This window comes from Anser anser (assembly GCF_964211835.1).
Source record: "Anser anser genome assembly, chromosome: 16".
NCBI classification, from domain to species: domain Eukaryota; kingdom Metazoa; phylum Chordata; class Aves; order Anseriformes; family Anatidae; genus Anser; species Anser anser.
Window position 1 is genome coordinate 18,672,762 of NC_139737.1, and position 14,780 is coordinate 18,687,541.

At 38.9% G+C, this 14,780-nt stretch overlaps 1 protein-coding gene across 1 annotated transcript; it reads left to right on the plus strand.

Moving 5' to 3' along the window:
- The first annotated feature begins 1,790 nt into the window (after window positions 1–1,790).
- On the plus strand, window positions 1,791–14,355 carry LOC310882559 (nuclear pore complex protein Nup153-like). Its single transcript, XM_083801467.1, has 9 exons — window positions 1,791–2,074; window positions 2,212–2,250; window positions 2,351–2,404; window positions 4,660–4,818; window positions 5,914–5,966; window positions 8,652–8,778; window positions 10,399–10,872; window positions 12,114–12,206; window positions 14,319–14,355. The coding sequence occupies exons 1-9, from the start codon at window positions 1,949–1,951 to the stop codon at window positions 14,331–14,333; spliced, it is 1,140 nt and encodes a 379-aa protein (XP_083657593.1). The 5' UTR covers window positions 1,791–1,948; the 3' UTR covers window positions 14,334–14,355.
- Window positions 14,356–14,780: the final 425 nt, after the last annotated feature.

Below are 14,780 nucleotides of genomic sequence, written 5' to 3' on the forward strand. Positions count from 1 at the left end.
GGCTAGTTGTTGGTAGTTGGGGTTTCCTCTGTTGTTAGGTCTTTCAAAAAATTCCATTTAAGTGCCATTGTCTGCCTCTGACTACATTACGTTAAAATAACTTGATGCAAAAAAGCCAATGACAGCATAACTTTGAAAACTTGTGTTTATGGTAGCAAAAGCTACAGTAGTCAAACCTGGCTAATATTTATCTGTGGATCTTCTTTTCCAAGCATGCCTACATTCATGCTATGGATATGTTGTATAAACCTGCAGTCTTTGAAAATATCTAAAATCAACTTTGCTGATCCTTTGTTCTTCTGGTACACAGAGGCATGCAGGACTAAATGCAGTCCCAAGATAAGCAGTAACATGCTTTCTGTTTTGAACGATTCATATAGTTCTTGGAGAGAGTTATTTGCCCCCAAGAGTTCTTGGAAATAGCAAATAAAAACTGCTGACAACTCTGATTAGCTAGAGCTGAATCGAAAAGGAAAGTCAAATCAGGTTTGGTAGGAATGTATTTAAATGAAAGTGACTTTTATCGATAAATCAAAAGGAATTTTAAGAAAATGAAAACGCGGGTTTGCTGGCTCTGTTCTGACAGTCCATTTGTGCAACGGAAAAAGGGCAGTACAAGTACCTCACTTACGGGAAACCTTGAAACCTTGTGGTGCAAAGCTGGGAACCCTCTTTGGTCGGCTATTTTTGTTTTTTACAATATTACTGCATTATGGTAAAAAGAGGAACCAAAATACTAGGCTTTTAAAGGAGAGAGTAGCTTGCTTCTTGCTGCTTGCTGTGAATGACAGCAAGGTACTAGAGAGTCCAGCGAAGGGCCACCAAGATGATCAAGGGACTGGGAGCACCTCTCCTCTGAGGAGAAGCAGAGACTGCTGGGCCCGTTTAGCATGGAGGAGAGGAGGTTTGGGGGGATCTTATTGGTGTATATAAATACCTGAATGGATGGTGCAAAGAGCATAGAGAGCCATTGTGTTTTCAGCGGTGCCCAGTGCCAGGTCAAGAGGCAACAGGCACAAACTGAAACGTGAGGCTCTGTCTGAGCATCAGGAAATGCTTTTGCACTGTGCGGGTGATGGAGCCCTGGCACAGGTTGCCCGGAGAGGCTGTGGAGTCTCCCTCTTTGGAGGTCTTCAAGAGCTGACTTGACATGGTCCTGGGCAACCTGCTCGGGGTGGCCCTGCTTGAGCGGGGGGGTAGACCAGGCGATCTCTAGAGGTCACTTCCAACCTTAACCATTCTGTGGTTCTGTGAGTCTCACTTGTGTTTTTACACGCTGCGTGGTCTGCTTCCTGTCTTCACATCGTGTGATAAGCACAGTGTGGTTATTTGAGGGGTTTAACCTGGGAAGAAAAAAAGTCACACCAAAGGAAGTTTTTGACTGATATTTGAAGTTGGGTGGTGCAAATAAACAGTTTACTTTTTCAGTGTAATGTTTAGATCTGTTACAGTTTAAATCAGATCTTTATCTTTTAAGACAAAGATTTGCAGCCAACTTTAATCTTGGGGGAAGGGAGGAAGCAAGAGAGAAGTAAAACTAGTTCCTGGTTATGATTGTATACACTGATTTTAAGATGGTACACTTAGACCATCGTGAAACTCTGAGGTCTGTGTTGTTACTGAAAATGCTTTCTGTACCACAAGCCTTTTCTTGAGTTCTGTTTCCCTGATTACTGCTTCGGAGGCCTTAGCAGTCCTAGCATCATCCGTCTTGACCTTTTACAAGTACGGAGTTCTTTTATTGCTCGTGCAACAAGCACGTGCAAGATGCACTGAGGCCCAAGGTAAACTTCATTAAACTCCGAACGTATTCTCTTCTTTATGGCTTGAACTCCCAGTGACTGCATGTTTCTCTGTCATCAGAATATATTGATTGTATCATCAGTGTAGCCTTGGGACGTAAAAAACATGCCTCCTTAGCTGAGAATTGACCATTGTAACACTTAAAATGCTAATTTTTCAGGCACAAAAGAGAGCGAAAGCTAGAGAAGAAACTGTGCGGTCCCACGCTACCTTGAGTACCTCAGCGTGGTGCATCTTGGAGGCAGTGGAGAAGCTGTCAAGCCCTTTGTTGGTAAATAGCACTTCTTTTAATCTGTTTTTGCTTCATGTGTTTATAAAACTTAGTAAATGTGCCATCAAAGGATAAAGATAAAACTATTCTTCCTTACGTTGTGGCCGGTTTAATTTATTGCGCTGTTTTTTCAACAGGATGCTAAAAGAATGACATCTCTTTTGCCGCTGTGTTGTGTAAGTTGACCATGAACCCCCACATTTTTGTTGCAGGGAACCCTCTCTCTCAGGAGAAAAAAATTGCCCTCTAATATTTATGCTTTGTTTTTTCCCTCAGCCTCCGGACATAGATAAACCGGATATTACTGACTTCCAGTCCAAACGAAGAAAGGTAAGAACCAATAATGTCTTAAGCTGAGGTAGATAACTTTTTCAATGCTTTATCACTATTAGAAAAATTTTCTCAAACCTCAGTGACAACATAGACATCAAATCAAGTTAATATTGGCATGTATCCACAATAGATGATGGGCTGTGAAGATTACTCAGGTTAAGAATTATGTTATCTTTGTAAGTTGAGAGCAACAGCTCTAGAACACACCAAGTCGTTTTATCTTGTCCCCCAACTTGGGGTGAAGCTGCATATTAAAATTCCTGTTGAGGCAAGTTTTCTCTTGAAGAAATGATCACAAATAGAAAAATACTGCTTGAGTGGTCATATAGACTTTGTACAGACTTCCGTGTTCATTCGGGCACAGAAAACTAATTTTTCTGCTTTTTATCACCATTCAAAGTAAAGAGGAGGAAAATTGTTAATTTCCGACGCTATAAATCTTACGCTCCTAAATTCCTATTTGGAGGTAGCACAGAACTGGTGATAATGCTGTGGTAAAGCATGATTTCCTTTCATTTTCTTTAAAAAATGAAAACTAGTCATCTTTTTTTGATGACTTTAGTTAGGGGTATTCTTGGGCTTATTAAATTGCAAAACCCTTAAATGACCACTTGAAGATCAGGTGACTGAAGGAAATAACAAGATGTGCAAACTTTTCATCTTCTGTTCTAATGAGAAAAGGGACAGTGTCTCAAGAAGTTTCTGTGCTAATTCCTTGACTGGATGGATGTATAATTAAGTTTACAATCACTTCAGAGTTTACAAACATCTCAGATTTCCTGGACCATCTTTTCACCATCTGCCAAATTACAAGGGCATGGAGAAGTGAAGTATATCATAAATATTATCCAAATAACTAAAACCAAATCTGGTGTGAATTCTCAGTTATATTATAGCAATACACCTGTGATAAGGCATTAAGAAAGATCTGCCAGATTTGCAACAGAGAGCCTGAAATTGTCAGCCACTAAATGAATGTTGCACGCAGCTGTCAGTGGGTGAAAGGAGATAGATTGTCTATTCATAATACTAGAATTCATAATGGTGGCGGGAGAAGGGTAGCCCGTGATGAGAAGCAATTATTTGCTGAGGAGACGATCGTGTGTTTTCCTGCTAAAGTGAACATGCGGTTGACGGAACACTTGTGCACTCGGGCTAAACTTCTGCAGTGGGTAGCAGTGATGTGGTATTTTTCTTATTTCAAGGAACTGTACCAGGCAGAATAGCTCTTGGTGTATTGAATGCCTAACTGGGGGAATTAATATTTTTCTTTTTTACCTTTAAAACCAGCAATGAACCGTCGTTCACTCGAAGTAGATTTGTGAACTTACATAAAACATGTCTTATTCAAGGTTTCAAACTGAATGTAATATTTTTTAGAAAGATGTATTTTTGTATACTTTAGAGAGAGTGTGAATCCTATTACTAAGAGCTGGGAGATACTGTGAAATTAAAGCTGCGGTGTAAACGATTTCCTGTTGGTATTGATTTGAACAATAGCATGCTTCCTAAGACTGTATTTTCTGATCCTTAAGACCGCAGGCGGAGCCATCGGTAAATCTTGTAGCCTTTAGGGTTTGTTTTCTGTCTGACAGTTCAGTTAAGTCAGTTTTGCAGAACACGCAGTGGTCTGTGTTAAAAATTAACTCTGGTCTGTGAAAATGCTTTGAAAAGGGAAGTCAAACCCACTACTTGAAGTGCATCTAATGCACATGTAAAGCATTGGATCATATTTTAATCAATGAGATTATTGTAAGATTGACAAGTTGTTTTTTTTGAGTGTGTTCTATTGTTTGTGTAACTTTGAAGGGGGAAAATGTAGGGGATGTGAAGCCCAGAAGCCTGTATAATTAGTTGCTTAACACTTCAAATGTTAAATTAATGAATTAAGCTACTAAAAAAAAAAAAATCACAGTGTGGGCAGAGGAAAAGATAGGAGCATATTCTAGGAACATGGATTATTTTAATTATGGTAGCATGAATTATTTTGTCTATGAAGCTAACTGCCAAATTTTGAAACGGAATTCAGTCAGACTTTGGCTACTTATATATAGCTTTATGGATTTCGTTACTGGTTTTCTGGTGATTTCCCTCTACAAGTTGAACGGTCTTCAGAATTTTCAAATTGTATTCACTGAGTGCCAAGACCGATGGGGGGAGGTTTATAGTTCTGTAATTTGTTTTCATCAATAAATATTGGAATTAATTTGGGTGGACATAAGGATAAATTGATTGCTGTTTCCCTTTCAAAGCTGGAATCCCAGAATGCATTCCAGCCTCCACCTGTTAAGAGACTTGTGACACCAACAGTAAACCGTCAACCGATGCGTTATACGCGGTATTCTGAACCATCACCGACTTCAACTACTCAGTCCAGCAAAATTTGCCAGAGAGGAGACACAAAGTTCCAAGTGAGTACATTTTTGAGTCCTTATGTGCCTGTTTTTTTTTTCCAGTCTTGGAATGTTTCTCAAACCAATTGTTATCCTATCTTTGCAAAAAGTACTGATAGTATGTTTGAGGCGAGCTTTAAGGCAGTGGGAACCATTGTGAAATAGATTGAGCTTTTATGGATTTAATTCTGTTTTTGGAACACTCAGTGTCTTGTGGTTGTTTTCACGATGTCATGATGTGCTATTGAGTCATCCTGTTCTCAGTGAAAGAATATTAAAAGACAGAAATGTTTTCCTTTTATATTCTCATGTACACAAAGCTGTCACTGATGAAACATGCTCGTGTTCTGTGTAAACTATTCCAGGTGAGCTATGTGCTCCAAGTGAGAGTTCTGACAATGTGCTGAGTTATCGGTTTTGATTGCTTTGGAGTAGATGGAGTCTGATAAATTTTCCATAAAATTAAATGGGCATCTCTTTCTGCGAAAACATCTGTGTTTCCAGTATCAGTCTGAGTGTACAAATGACCACTTGTTAAGTGTATGGGCTTCTTAGGCTGGAAATCAAAGTGGACAGTAATACTGGTTGCTTATTGCTTTTAACTCTTTCAATCTCTGTATTGTTTAGCCAGCACAATCTCCATTTGGTAAAGTTCTAAAATGAATGTAGCAGCAACTGCTTAGTTTTTAGGGGGGTAGAGGTTTTTTTTTTCTTGTTTGTTGATAAATGACAGAAAACAGAAAAGTATGTCCCTTTTACGGGGTTGGCAAACACAAGTTTTGATGAAAACTCTCCCCCACACACACAATTTTTGTCATTTTGTTTAAAGTAATTACTTTCTTTGTTAGAGGATTTGACAAATTTGATTTAGTGTTCTATCAGTTTGTCCTCAATGCTGAGTGAAGCAGTGATGCTTACTTTAGCCCCAAAATTTAACTGAACTGTACCCACAATGCTGAATTAGGGAACAACGTTAAGTAGGTGAGGTGTATTCAGTGCTATAAAATTAAATATAAATAAATAAAAACCACAAAAAACCACATGAAGTGGTTGTTGGTACTTTGTGTATTCTGAACATATTCAGCTAAGTCTTGAACTAAACTTAACTTGCAGGGGATGAGAGAGAAGACTTTGCCTGCAGAACAGCGAGCAGAACCATCTGAAAGGTATGACATCTATTAATTTAAAACTTACTTGAAGGAAGAAAGACATCTCCTTTTTCAGTACGGTCTGCACCTGAAAGGTGGTGACAGTTCTCAGTAAAAGGAATGGGAAATCCAATGAAAATTTTGTATTTTGAGGCAGCTGCAAAGTCTGGATTGTGTTTGAAGATCAATATAACTTTGAGAAAATTGTTGTTTTTATGAAAGGAAGGAAGATGAGCAAGAATAAAAGTACTGATACACCACTTTTTATCCCAAGTTTATCTTCTGAGTAGGATACGAAGATGGGAAACGAGGCACGTTATAATGCTGTATCCACAGAAAGGATCTTTGCTATTGGAGGCCTAATTTTTTCCTTCTACAGGAAATATGGCTCATTTTGTAGTTTAACTAAATCTGTAGCGTTACAAATTTTGCTTTGACAGATATTTCATGGTTTATAACTCAGTTTACTTATAACAAAATAATTTGTCCCTCCTAATGTTCCCTAGGGGAAAAGCTATTAGTTTTAGCTATTTAATTGCTTGCAGTTTGAAAGCTCTGTCCTAATGGGATGATTCTTTCTGAAGTATTCTTTAGAAGGTGAAGTAGGGGAAGTGAGTTACAGTTCAGGAGGATGTTTATTGATGTGTTTTTTTCTTTATTTTTTAAGCAAAAACATGGAGGAAGATTTATGATTTATTATTCTTTTTTTTAATACTCCTTTCATGATGAAGTTAATTGTCTGTTTTGAGTTCACATGAAGACCATGTGTTCTTTAGAATCATTTGAGGCCAAATGCTAACTCATCTCTAAAATAAAAAAAATCCAGCAGAATTAATTGAATTTCTTCTTGAGGAGACTGCTTTGTGTTATACTGCTTTCTTGGTTTAGGTCAAATGAGTTATCCTCCAGATAATATTGATGGCTTTTCCTTCTGGGCAAATGGTGTTTTGGGTAATAATGCTTGAGTTAAGAGACTTTGCACTCGGTTTTTAGGGGGTCGCTCTTTTCAAAGAACAGTAGCAGGGAATTTTGTTGACTCTATGCTCATCTGCCAAGCAATTCTTATGTGACCATGGGCATTCTTTGGCTTGCAGAAAGAACTCAACACTTTGTTTTGGCATCTAAAAGTTGGACTTCACAACAACCACCTTTTTAGGGGTGGAAGCGACTGGCTTTAAGGTTCTGGTACAGGTGCAATCAGGTGCTGGGTTGTAATTATGTTTTTTTCAAACTGTTCTAAATTGTCTTTGCTAGAACTCCTTTCTACTTCTCCATTTAGGAAGGAGATACAGCAAACTCATACTGCTTTTGATTTCGTTCACAAAGTTTATTGCAGTGCCCTACCTTTTGTTTGTAGAGTAGGTAGTGGTGGTAGTGTTTTTTGTGATGCTGGTCTCTGTTGGGTGCCATGTTCTGGAGCAGGAGCACCACACTGATCTGCTGGCAAGAGTCCCTTTGGACAGTTGAGTTGGAATACTCAGTAAATCTCTGGCCCACCAATGCTATATATCTATGCGTGTGTGTGTATATATATATATATTTTATATCCTGAGTCCAATTGTAGATTAGACTTGCTTGAAGGCTGACAACTGTCTTTGCCCCCTTGAAGCTCACAGGTGTTAACAGAAAGAGGAATATGGGCTGTTAGGGGCAAGCGATAGTTGTCTGAATGAAGATCTATTTTGATGTAAGACTTTTTTCAGAATTCTAATGGATTGACAGTTTGGATTAGAGAAAAGTCTGAGCATCTGCCTTAGGGATCTGTCTTCCTCTATGCAGTTACAGTGCTAAGCAGGCTGTTGTCAAGTATTTGACAAGTTTAGACCAGTTCTCCTCCTCAGTATTGTGGGAGTTTGACCTGGTGTCTTCCAGTGCGATCTAATGCACTTTTGTACTGACTGACTGATTGGCTGCAAGATAAGCTTTGAGGTCACAGTTTTTCCAGGCATACTTCATTTTCTTGCCATAGTACTTTTGTTAGAGTTATTCCCTATTCCACTTCTGGTTTGGGTTATTTTTTCCCCATTTGCTCTTGGATTAGGATATCTTTCTGGTTTTGAGCTAGGCTTTTTTAAGTACCAGAAAAACGCCTTTGTATGCCTTACAAAAGGGATCTGTATTCATGTCTGAAAAGACTTCTGGAATGTTGGCATACCCAAACACCTCTGCTGTTCCTGCTGATGGCCACACGAAAGCCAGAGCTGCTTCTGAAGCTTAGGCCATATTACCTTGCCACACAAGTCTAAGGCGTCCCTATTCTATCAGAGCTGTTGGCAGTGTTTCCCATGTGTATGTGTGCATATGTGCACTCTTTCTGTATTTTTGTGAGCTGTTCTTTTATATCCCTGCAAAAGATACACGTGCATCGCAGAATCAGAGAACCAGTCCTATTTAAAGGAAGCACTGGAAAATAACAATCTAAATCAGCTCTTCTATTTCAGGTCTTCTGGCTTAGTCATTGTTCCCATGTGAACGGTGCACTTATGTATGTCCTTTTCATTGCTGCTGTTAATAAAGTTTTTCCTATTTAGAACATCAAGTATTTACCAGCGTTTAGCAACTTGTGAGACAGCTTTAGTTTTTTTCTGATCAGCAGGTTTCAATTCTAGGACTAATAACAGCTCTAATATCTTGAAAAAAAAATTTGGCTGGTAATTTTTTTTTTCTCTTGTTTCCCCCAACTTCTGTACTGTCGTGTGCTAGCAATGTGACCAGCTACAAATTCAGTACTGCTGCGTCCAGTGGTCTGTCTTCAGGAGTGAGTAGCGGAGGCGGCAAAATGAGAAGGGAAAGAGGAATACACTATTTATCAAGAGCTGTACAAGAACAGGTAAGTGACTCTTAAATTAATTGCTGTCACTGAGCTTACTGAAGTAACTAGCTAAGTGTGTCAGTTTTATTGCATCATAGTAAATTATAACAATACCGCTTTATTTTTGCATTGTTTTTGTTTTCTTGTGGGTTTCAGAGCAGGCTCCAATTGATTTCCTGTCTTTGAATACCTGAACTTTGCTTATGTAATTTTGAAATTTTTAATTCTCTTACCTTGGAGATTCTTCAAACTATAACATTTCTCGTTAGCAATTGAATGAATGAGTCCTAAGAAGAGAAGTTTTGGTGAAGGTGTGTATAGTTTTTCTACAGGAATGATACTTGAAACGAGTGCCAAGTATAAAAAGAAAAAAAAAGCTTAATTTTTGGTTTCATATTTAAGTCATACAGAAAGATACAGGCCAAGAGTGTGAAAAAGAGTAGTAGAAGAGAGCATTCTGCATGTCTGCTAACGATGACTCAGTTTTTGATACTCACCAAACTCATTGTGAGAGAGTTTTTTTCTCATTTTAATAGGAAAAATCTATTCCATAAAACTATGACCATGAATATTCAGATTATTTTTTCTTTTATTGGATGTTATATAAGCTGCCTGTAAGTTAATTTAAGTATTTACGTTAACATTAAGTATTTAATTAATATTAAGTTAATATTAAGTATTTAAGTTAATTTAAGTTTCAAATCATTAAATGGGACTTCTGGATGATGCAATATAAAGAAATCGTAAACACTGTTGTTTATTCCTGTAACGCAAATAAAATAATGGTCCAAATATCAAAAGTTCCATAAACTTTTCAAATCAAAACTGTGAAACAGATGTAAGCTACAGGATGCACTGAATATCAGTAGTACCAACTTACATCCCTTCCTAGTCATTTCTAAGTAGATCATGATAGTACTGTACAAATTTTGGTCAGATTTCCTATGCCATTTAAAACATAACTCATCCAATCTTAGTAATCGAATAAAGTAAGTGGCAGGGATGAAAATTGAAGTTGTTAAGAGGCTGTTTTCTGATTTTTATATTTGCATCCTGATACATGGTATAGACTGTATTTACCAGAACACAATCTTCAGTGCTGCTAGTCTGACTTTCTTTGGTGCTTTTTGTGTTTAGTTTGGTTGTTGAACCTACCTGCTTCTTTAAACATTACCTTTTTCCACGTTCACTGCTGTAATGACTTTAGAAACTTTGGCAGCTATCCTGCCTAATTTTGCAAGAGGAACACTTTCTCACTTGTCTTGAGAGTGTACTCTTAATTGAGGCCATGCGAGGGTAGTTAGAAAGGATGATGCTTCTCCAGAGCTTTGATGACTAAAGTATAGAAAAGAAAGAAAAAAAATGTGATCTGTGCGTCTCTGTTCTGCACAGGTTTTGAGTTAACTTTCAGTGTTCTTGCTGTACAGTTGTTGAATAGAGTATAATGTGGAAGCAGGCCTGCCATAAATTAAAATGACGTGGTAGACAGAGGTGGGGAGATCGGGATTTCTTCTGGAAACTTGCTTTCTCTTAATTTGTATGGATTTTTGTTCTATTTAATTTTGTTAATAAATTGGGTGGGATGGGGTGAGAAAGTAGTATGTCTTGTATAAGAAAAATTAAAATTTGCAACTTTAGGAAGTGGAGGAACCAGTGCTACCGAACATACCCCTACCCATCAGTGCTGCATCGCTGCCTCAGTTCAATTCTAGTTTCGTTGGTAGTAGCGCTGTCTCAGCGTCACCGAGCGCTGTTTCAACAGCAGCAATGAGCACGGCAACTCCAGCAGCTGCGACGGGCATGGCAAATCCATCAGAGGTGGAGGGCATGACAGATCCATCAGAGGTGGAGGGCATGACAGATCCATCGGAGGTGGAGGACTTGACAGATCTATCAGAGGAGGAGGTGGAGGACATGATATATACAATGGCGACGTCGGGCATAACATGTTCAACAGTGCCCTCAGGCTTGACATGTCCAATAATGGCGGCGGGCATGCCATACCTGCTGATGACAAAGGACAAGGCAAAGTCAACAGTGGCAACGACAAGCGTGGCAAATTCAACGGAGGCGGCAGGCATGGCAGATGCAGCAGCGACGGCGGCGGGCAAGGTAAATCTTTATGCTATAAATAATGTTTACAATGAGTATACTGCTTTATTGCGAGTTGACTTTTTCTGTGGTGCTCATGAAACTAACAAATATTAGTTTCTACGCAGCTGAATGAATTGGGGTTGTATGCCAGTTTGGGGAAAAAGGCATAAATGTTTTGATTCTGCTTCTCTCAGTCTTAGAGCCTGCCAACTCCCATTTAACGTGATTGTATAACTGCTTCAAATGCTGTGGAAGTCTGCGGGGGAAGGGGGGTGTGGACTTTATGCCACGTTATTTATAGTGGTTTTGGCAGGGGTAGAGTTAATTTTCTTCGTAGTAGATGATGCTGCGTTGCAGATTTGTGAGCAAAACAGTGTTGGTAAGGCACTGGTGTTTTAGCTGTTGCTGAGCAGTGCTTACACAGTGAGAAGTCCTTTTCTGTTTCTCACGCTGCCCTGCCAGCGAGGAGGTCGGGGATGCACAAGAGGCTGGGAGGGCACTCAGCCAGGACAGCGGAGCCCAGAGGACCGAAGGGATATTCCACACCATTTAGCATCGTGCTCAGCAATAAATGCTGGGGGAAAGAAGGGGAAGGAGTGGGGAGTATGTACAGGGTTATGGCATTTGTCTTTCCAGGTAGCCATTACATGCGATGAGTCATTAATGCTACCTCAAATTTAACAACTTTACTTCTTTATTTCCAGTTCTTTTCCCTGTTCCATTTGGAGGGAGTGAGCGAGTGGCTGTGTGGTGCTTAGTTGCCTGCAATGGTTAAACCACAACTTTATTTAAGTTATTAAATTAGAGGTAACGTGGTCATATAAGCCTCACATAGAATGAGCCTAGGGTGCAATAATTGGCATATTATTGCAATAAAATAAACATTAATCTGTTCCAGAGTACTTGAAATATTTTTTGTACGGTTTGAAGTAGACAGCTGCTTTAACATGTTGAGGTGTTTGCTGAAGTTCTTGGAGTATCATTGGGCTGAGTTTGCCGTTCTTCAGCTTCCTGGCTTGCTTTTCCGTGCATTTAGACCTAAGTAGCATCTCCAGCTTTTCCTCTCAGTTTCTGGAATTTGGTTTTGAAGATATTGTCCTATACCCACTTGGAAACTTCCCTGTGTTTTATTATTACTTTTATCTGCAAAATAACTCAAACATCAGGTTTTTCGACGTCACTGCGGGACTTCTGTTGGGTAGTGAATTCAGGTAGTTGTTGCTCTTAAGTATAAACCTTTAATTCTTTTGAAAATACAGATACAACCAACAAGTACTGTTAGCAGTCCTGAGTTTGCGTTTTCATCTCCAGTTGTGAAATCTACTGAGGCAGAAGTGCTACCTACGTCTTCTGTAAGTAAAATAATAAAGGAGCTTGACTTTTTTTCTTAGGCATTTAGTAGGCTGTTGCAGAACACTAAAGCAGAATCTGCCTTGATGGAGAAAAGTATGTAGGCTTCTGGCTTATAATTTGTCATTCAGCATGCGTGCTACAAATGTGAAGAGCAGCTTTCAGATTTGGTTTTGTGTGTGCATTCGATTGGAGTTCCTGTGGCTTGAGAATCTGAAAAACCTCTCTTGTTCATAGCAGATTGGGTTTACATTTAGTGTTCCCGTTGTAAAATCGGCAGAACTTTCTGGACCCAGTGGTACTCCAGTGACGCCCTTTCTTACCCTAGGTAACTGAAACTTTAGCACTTCAGATCTGAAGTGCTGATTTTCCTTTTTTTCTTTATTAAATCTTCAATCTGTCCTGTCTGCGCATGCTAGCAATTCCAGGCAGTGTTGGACTTCTGCAGTATTTTTCCAGTGACAGATCTGCTTTTATATTTTTTTTTTGTTTTGTTGCTTTTTGTTTTGCTTGTAATCATAAAGCATTGCAAAGTAAGTAGAATTTGTGAAGATTCTTATGTGAGAAGCATGAAAGCTGGAAATTCTTGTTTCTAACAAAAGTGAGTATAATCTGCTCTAACTAGGTCACATTGTGAAAGCTGTTTTTGTTTTCTTTTGTTTCAAAAGACACCACCACCTCAACCAACATCAACACACAGAAAGAGGAGGTCAAAGATTTTGCTGGTGGTCCCTTCACCACTGCCCACGTATTAAAGGAAGGAAGCGTCTTAGACGTTCTAAAAAATCCTGGAGAGATAATGAACTCCTTTTAAAAAGATGCTGCAAAAAATACGCTAGCATTTTTTATTAAAAAAAAAACCAACACACGACTTATGGTTAATAGAGTATCTGCTATAAATATGAATGTAGGAGAGCATTACATTAAGCGCTGCGTTTGTTAGGGTGCATCTGCCCCCTTCTATTCTAAGTGGTGTTTGTTGCTGGAAGTAAAACTGCAAGATGAAAAGCAGATGGGTTGCATCTCCTTTACGTGTTAGGATGTAATTGTAAATGAGGTACTAAGAGAATTAGCCAGATAATCGGTGTTTCATTTTAAGTAAATACAATTTGTGGAATTGAAAAGGAAATGTTTGTAAAGCTCAACACTCCTGTCCCACCTTCAGCCCAGGTGAAGAAAGAATAGGAAAGAGCTTCAGTTCCAAATACATGGCGAAAGCTGCGAATCTTTGGGCCTTAGCTTACAATGGCTCCTGTGGATTAAAATTTAAACTGCAAACAGAAGTGGAGTGTTTTACGTTAAAAACCCTTTTCTGAATTTTGTTTTTAAGCAATTGCAATTGTTTTCAACAGTTTCATAAAGTGTGTTTTTCACATTGTTCAAAGACTTCATTTTTGACTAAAAAAAAACCAACAAACAAACCACAAAACAACTATGTTCAATGTAGATTTACAAGCAACTTGAGCTGCTGTTTAAGATGCATTTCCTTTAGTCTTTCTGTATTAGTAGCTTGTCTTTTCTGTTAAAATTGCCACCTTTTAAATAAGGAGTTGTCCTGTGTCCGATGCATTTTGAAAAAGATTATAGAAAATTAGACAGTTGTTCAATTGTCTTGAGTTTTTATTATTTAATTAATATTCAGCATCTGTGGGAAAATACCGCATGGATTGCTGCTCCGAGTACAAACTTCTGTACAGTTACTGGAGTAGATTTGAGTCATCTGCTACGGAAGGAGGAGCTTTAGAAATTTGATTCGATTGGGCATCGCGTCTTAATCAAATTGTATTATTTCCATTCCACGTTGGACTGTCAGATTTCAGTCAGCTACTGTCTGTTTGTACTTGTATCGACCAGTGAAAATGTTGATTTAAAGCTTGCTTGGAAACAAAGAGTTAAATGAAGCTTTAACGAAATGTTCTGTTGTGACCCAGTGCAGCAGATGAAATTTCATCCGTTTAGATAAGATTTCTGGGGACTTCCTGTTGCGCTCGGTCTGAATGTCTAGTTGTAACCATTGGCACCTGGGTTGAAATTTTTGCCCTCTAGTAAAGTCACTTAGTTACATGTAGTGAGGTGCTGCGCTAACAGGAAGACTTTTTTTTCTTGCTTCCTAGACTTTGGATTGTTGAAAACACGCTCTTCTACGTCTGCACAACCTACAACAAGCACAGTGGTTTATACTAGGCCTGCAATAACAACTTTTTCTGCAGGTAAAGAGACTTCTAAACAAGCATCGTACTGGCAATCTGATACATGTGACCCTTTTCTGCAAAACAAAGACATAAAGGACAAATGTGTAACTTGTCAAGCTACTAAAGCGTCAACAGTTGAGAGTATGAAACAGACAGTAAGTTCAAGTCAATGCGACACCTCAAAGCCAGCAGCGCCCCCAGCAGGGATGCTGGGCTTTGGAGACAAATTCAAAACAGTACCTGGAACGTGGGATTGTGATACATGTCTTGTCCAAAACAAACCGGAAGCTACAAAATGTGTAGCATGTGAGACACCAAAACCTGGAACGGGAGTAATGCCTGCTCTGACATGACCAGTGGTCACAGACAGCTCGGTGACAGTGA

Bases quoted from the DNA above. Each gene is read 5' to 3' on its own strand.
- LOC310882559 (XM_083801467.1), top strand. From the start codon at position 1,949: ATGCTAATTTTTCAGGCACAAAAGAGAGCGAAAGCTAGAGAAGAAACT. The intron at 2,075-2,211 runs GTAAATAGCACT...TTTTTTCAACAG, and splicing joins AGCTGTCAAGCCCTTTGTTG to GATGCTAAAAGAATGACATC. The intron at 8,779-10,398 runs GTAAGTGACTCT...TTGCAACTTTAG, and splicing joins CAAGAGCTGTACAAGAACAG to GAAGTGGAGGAACCAGTGCT.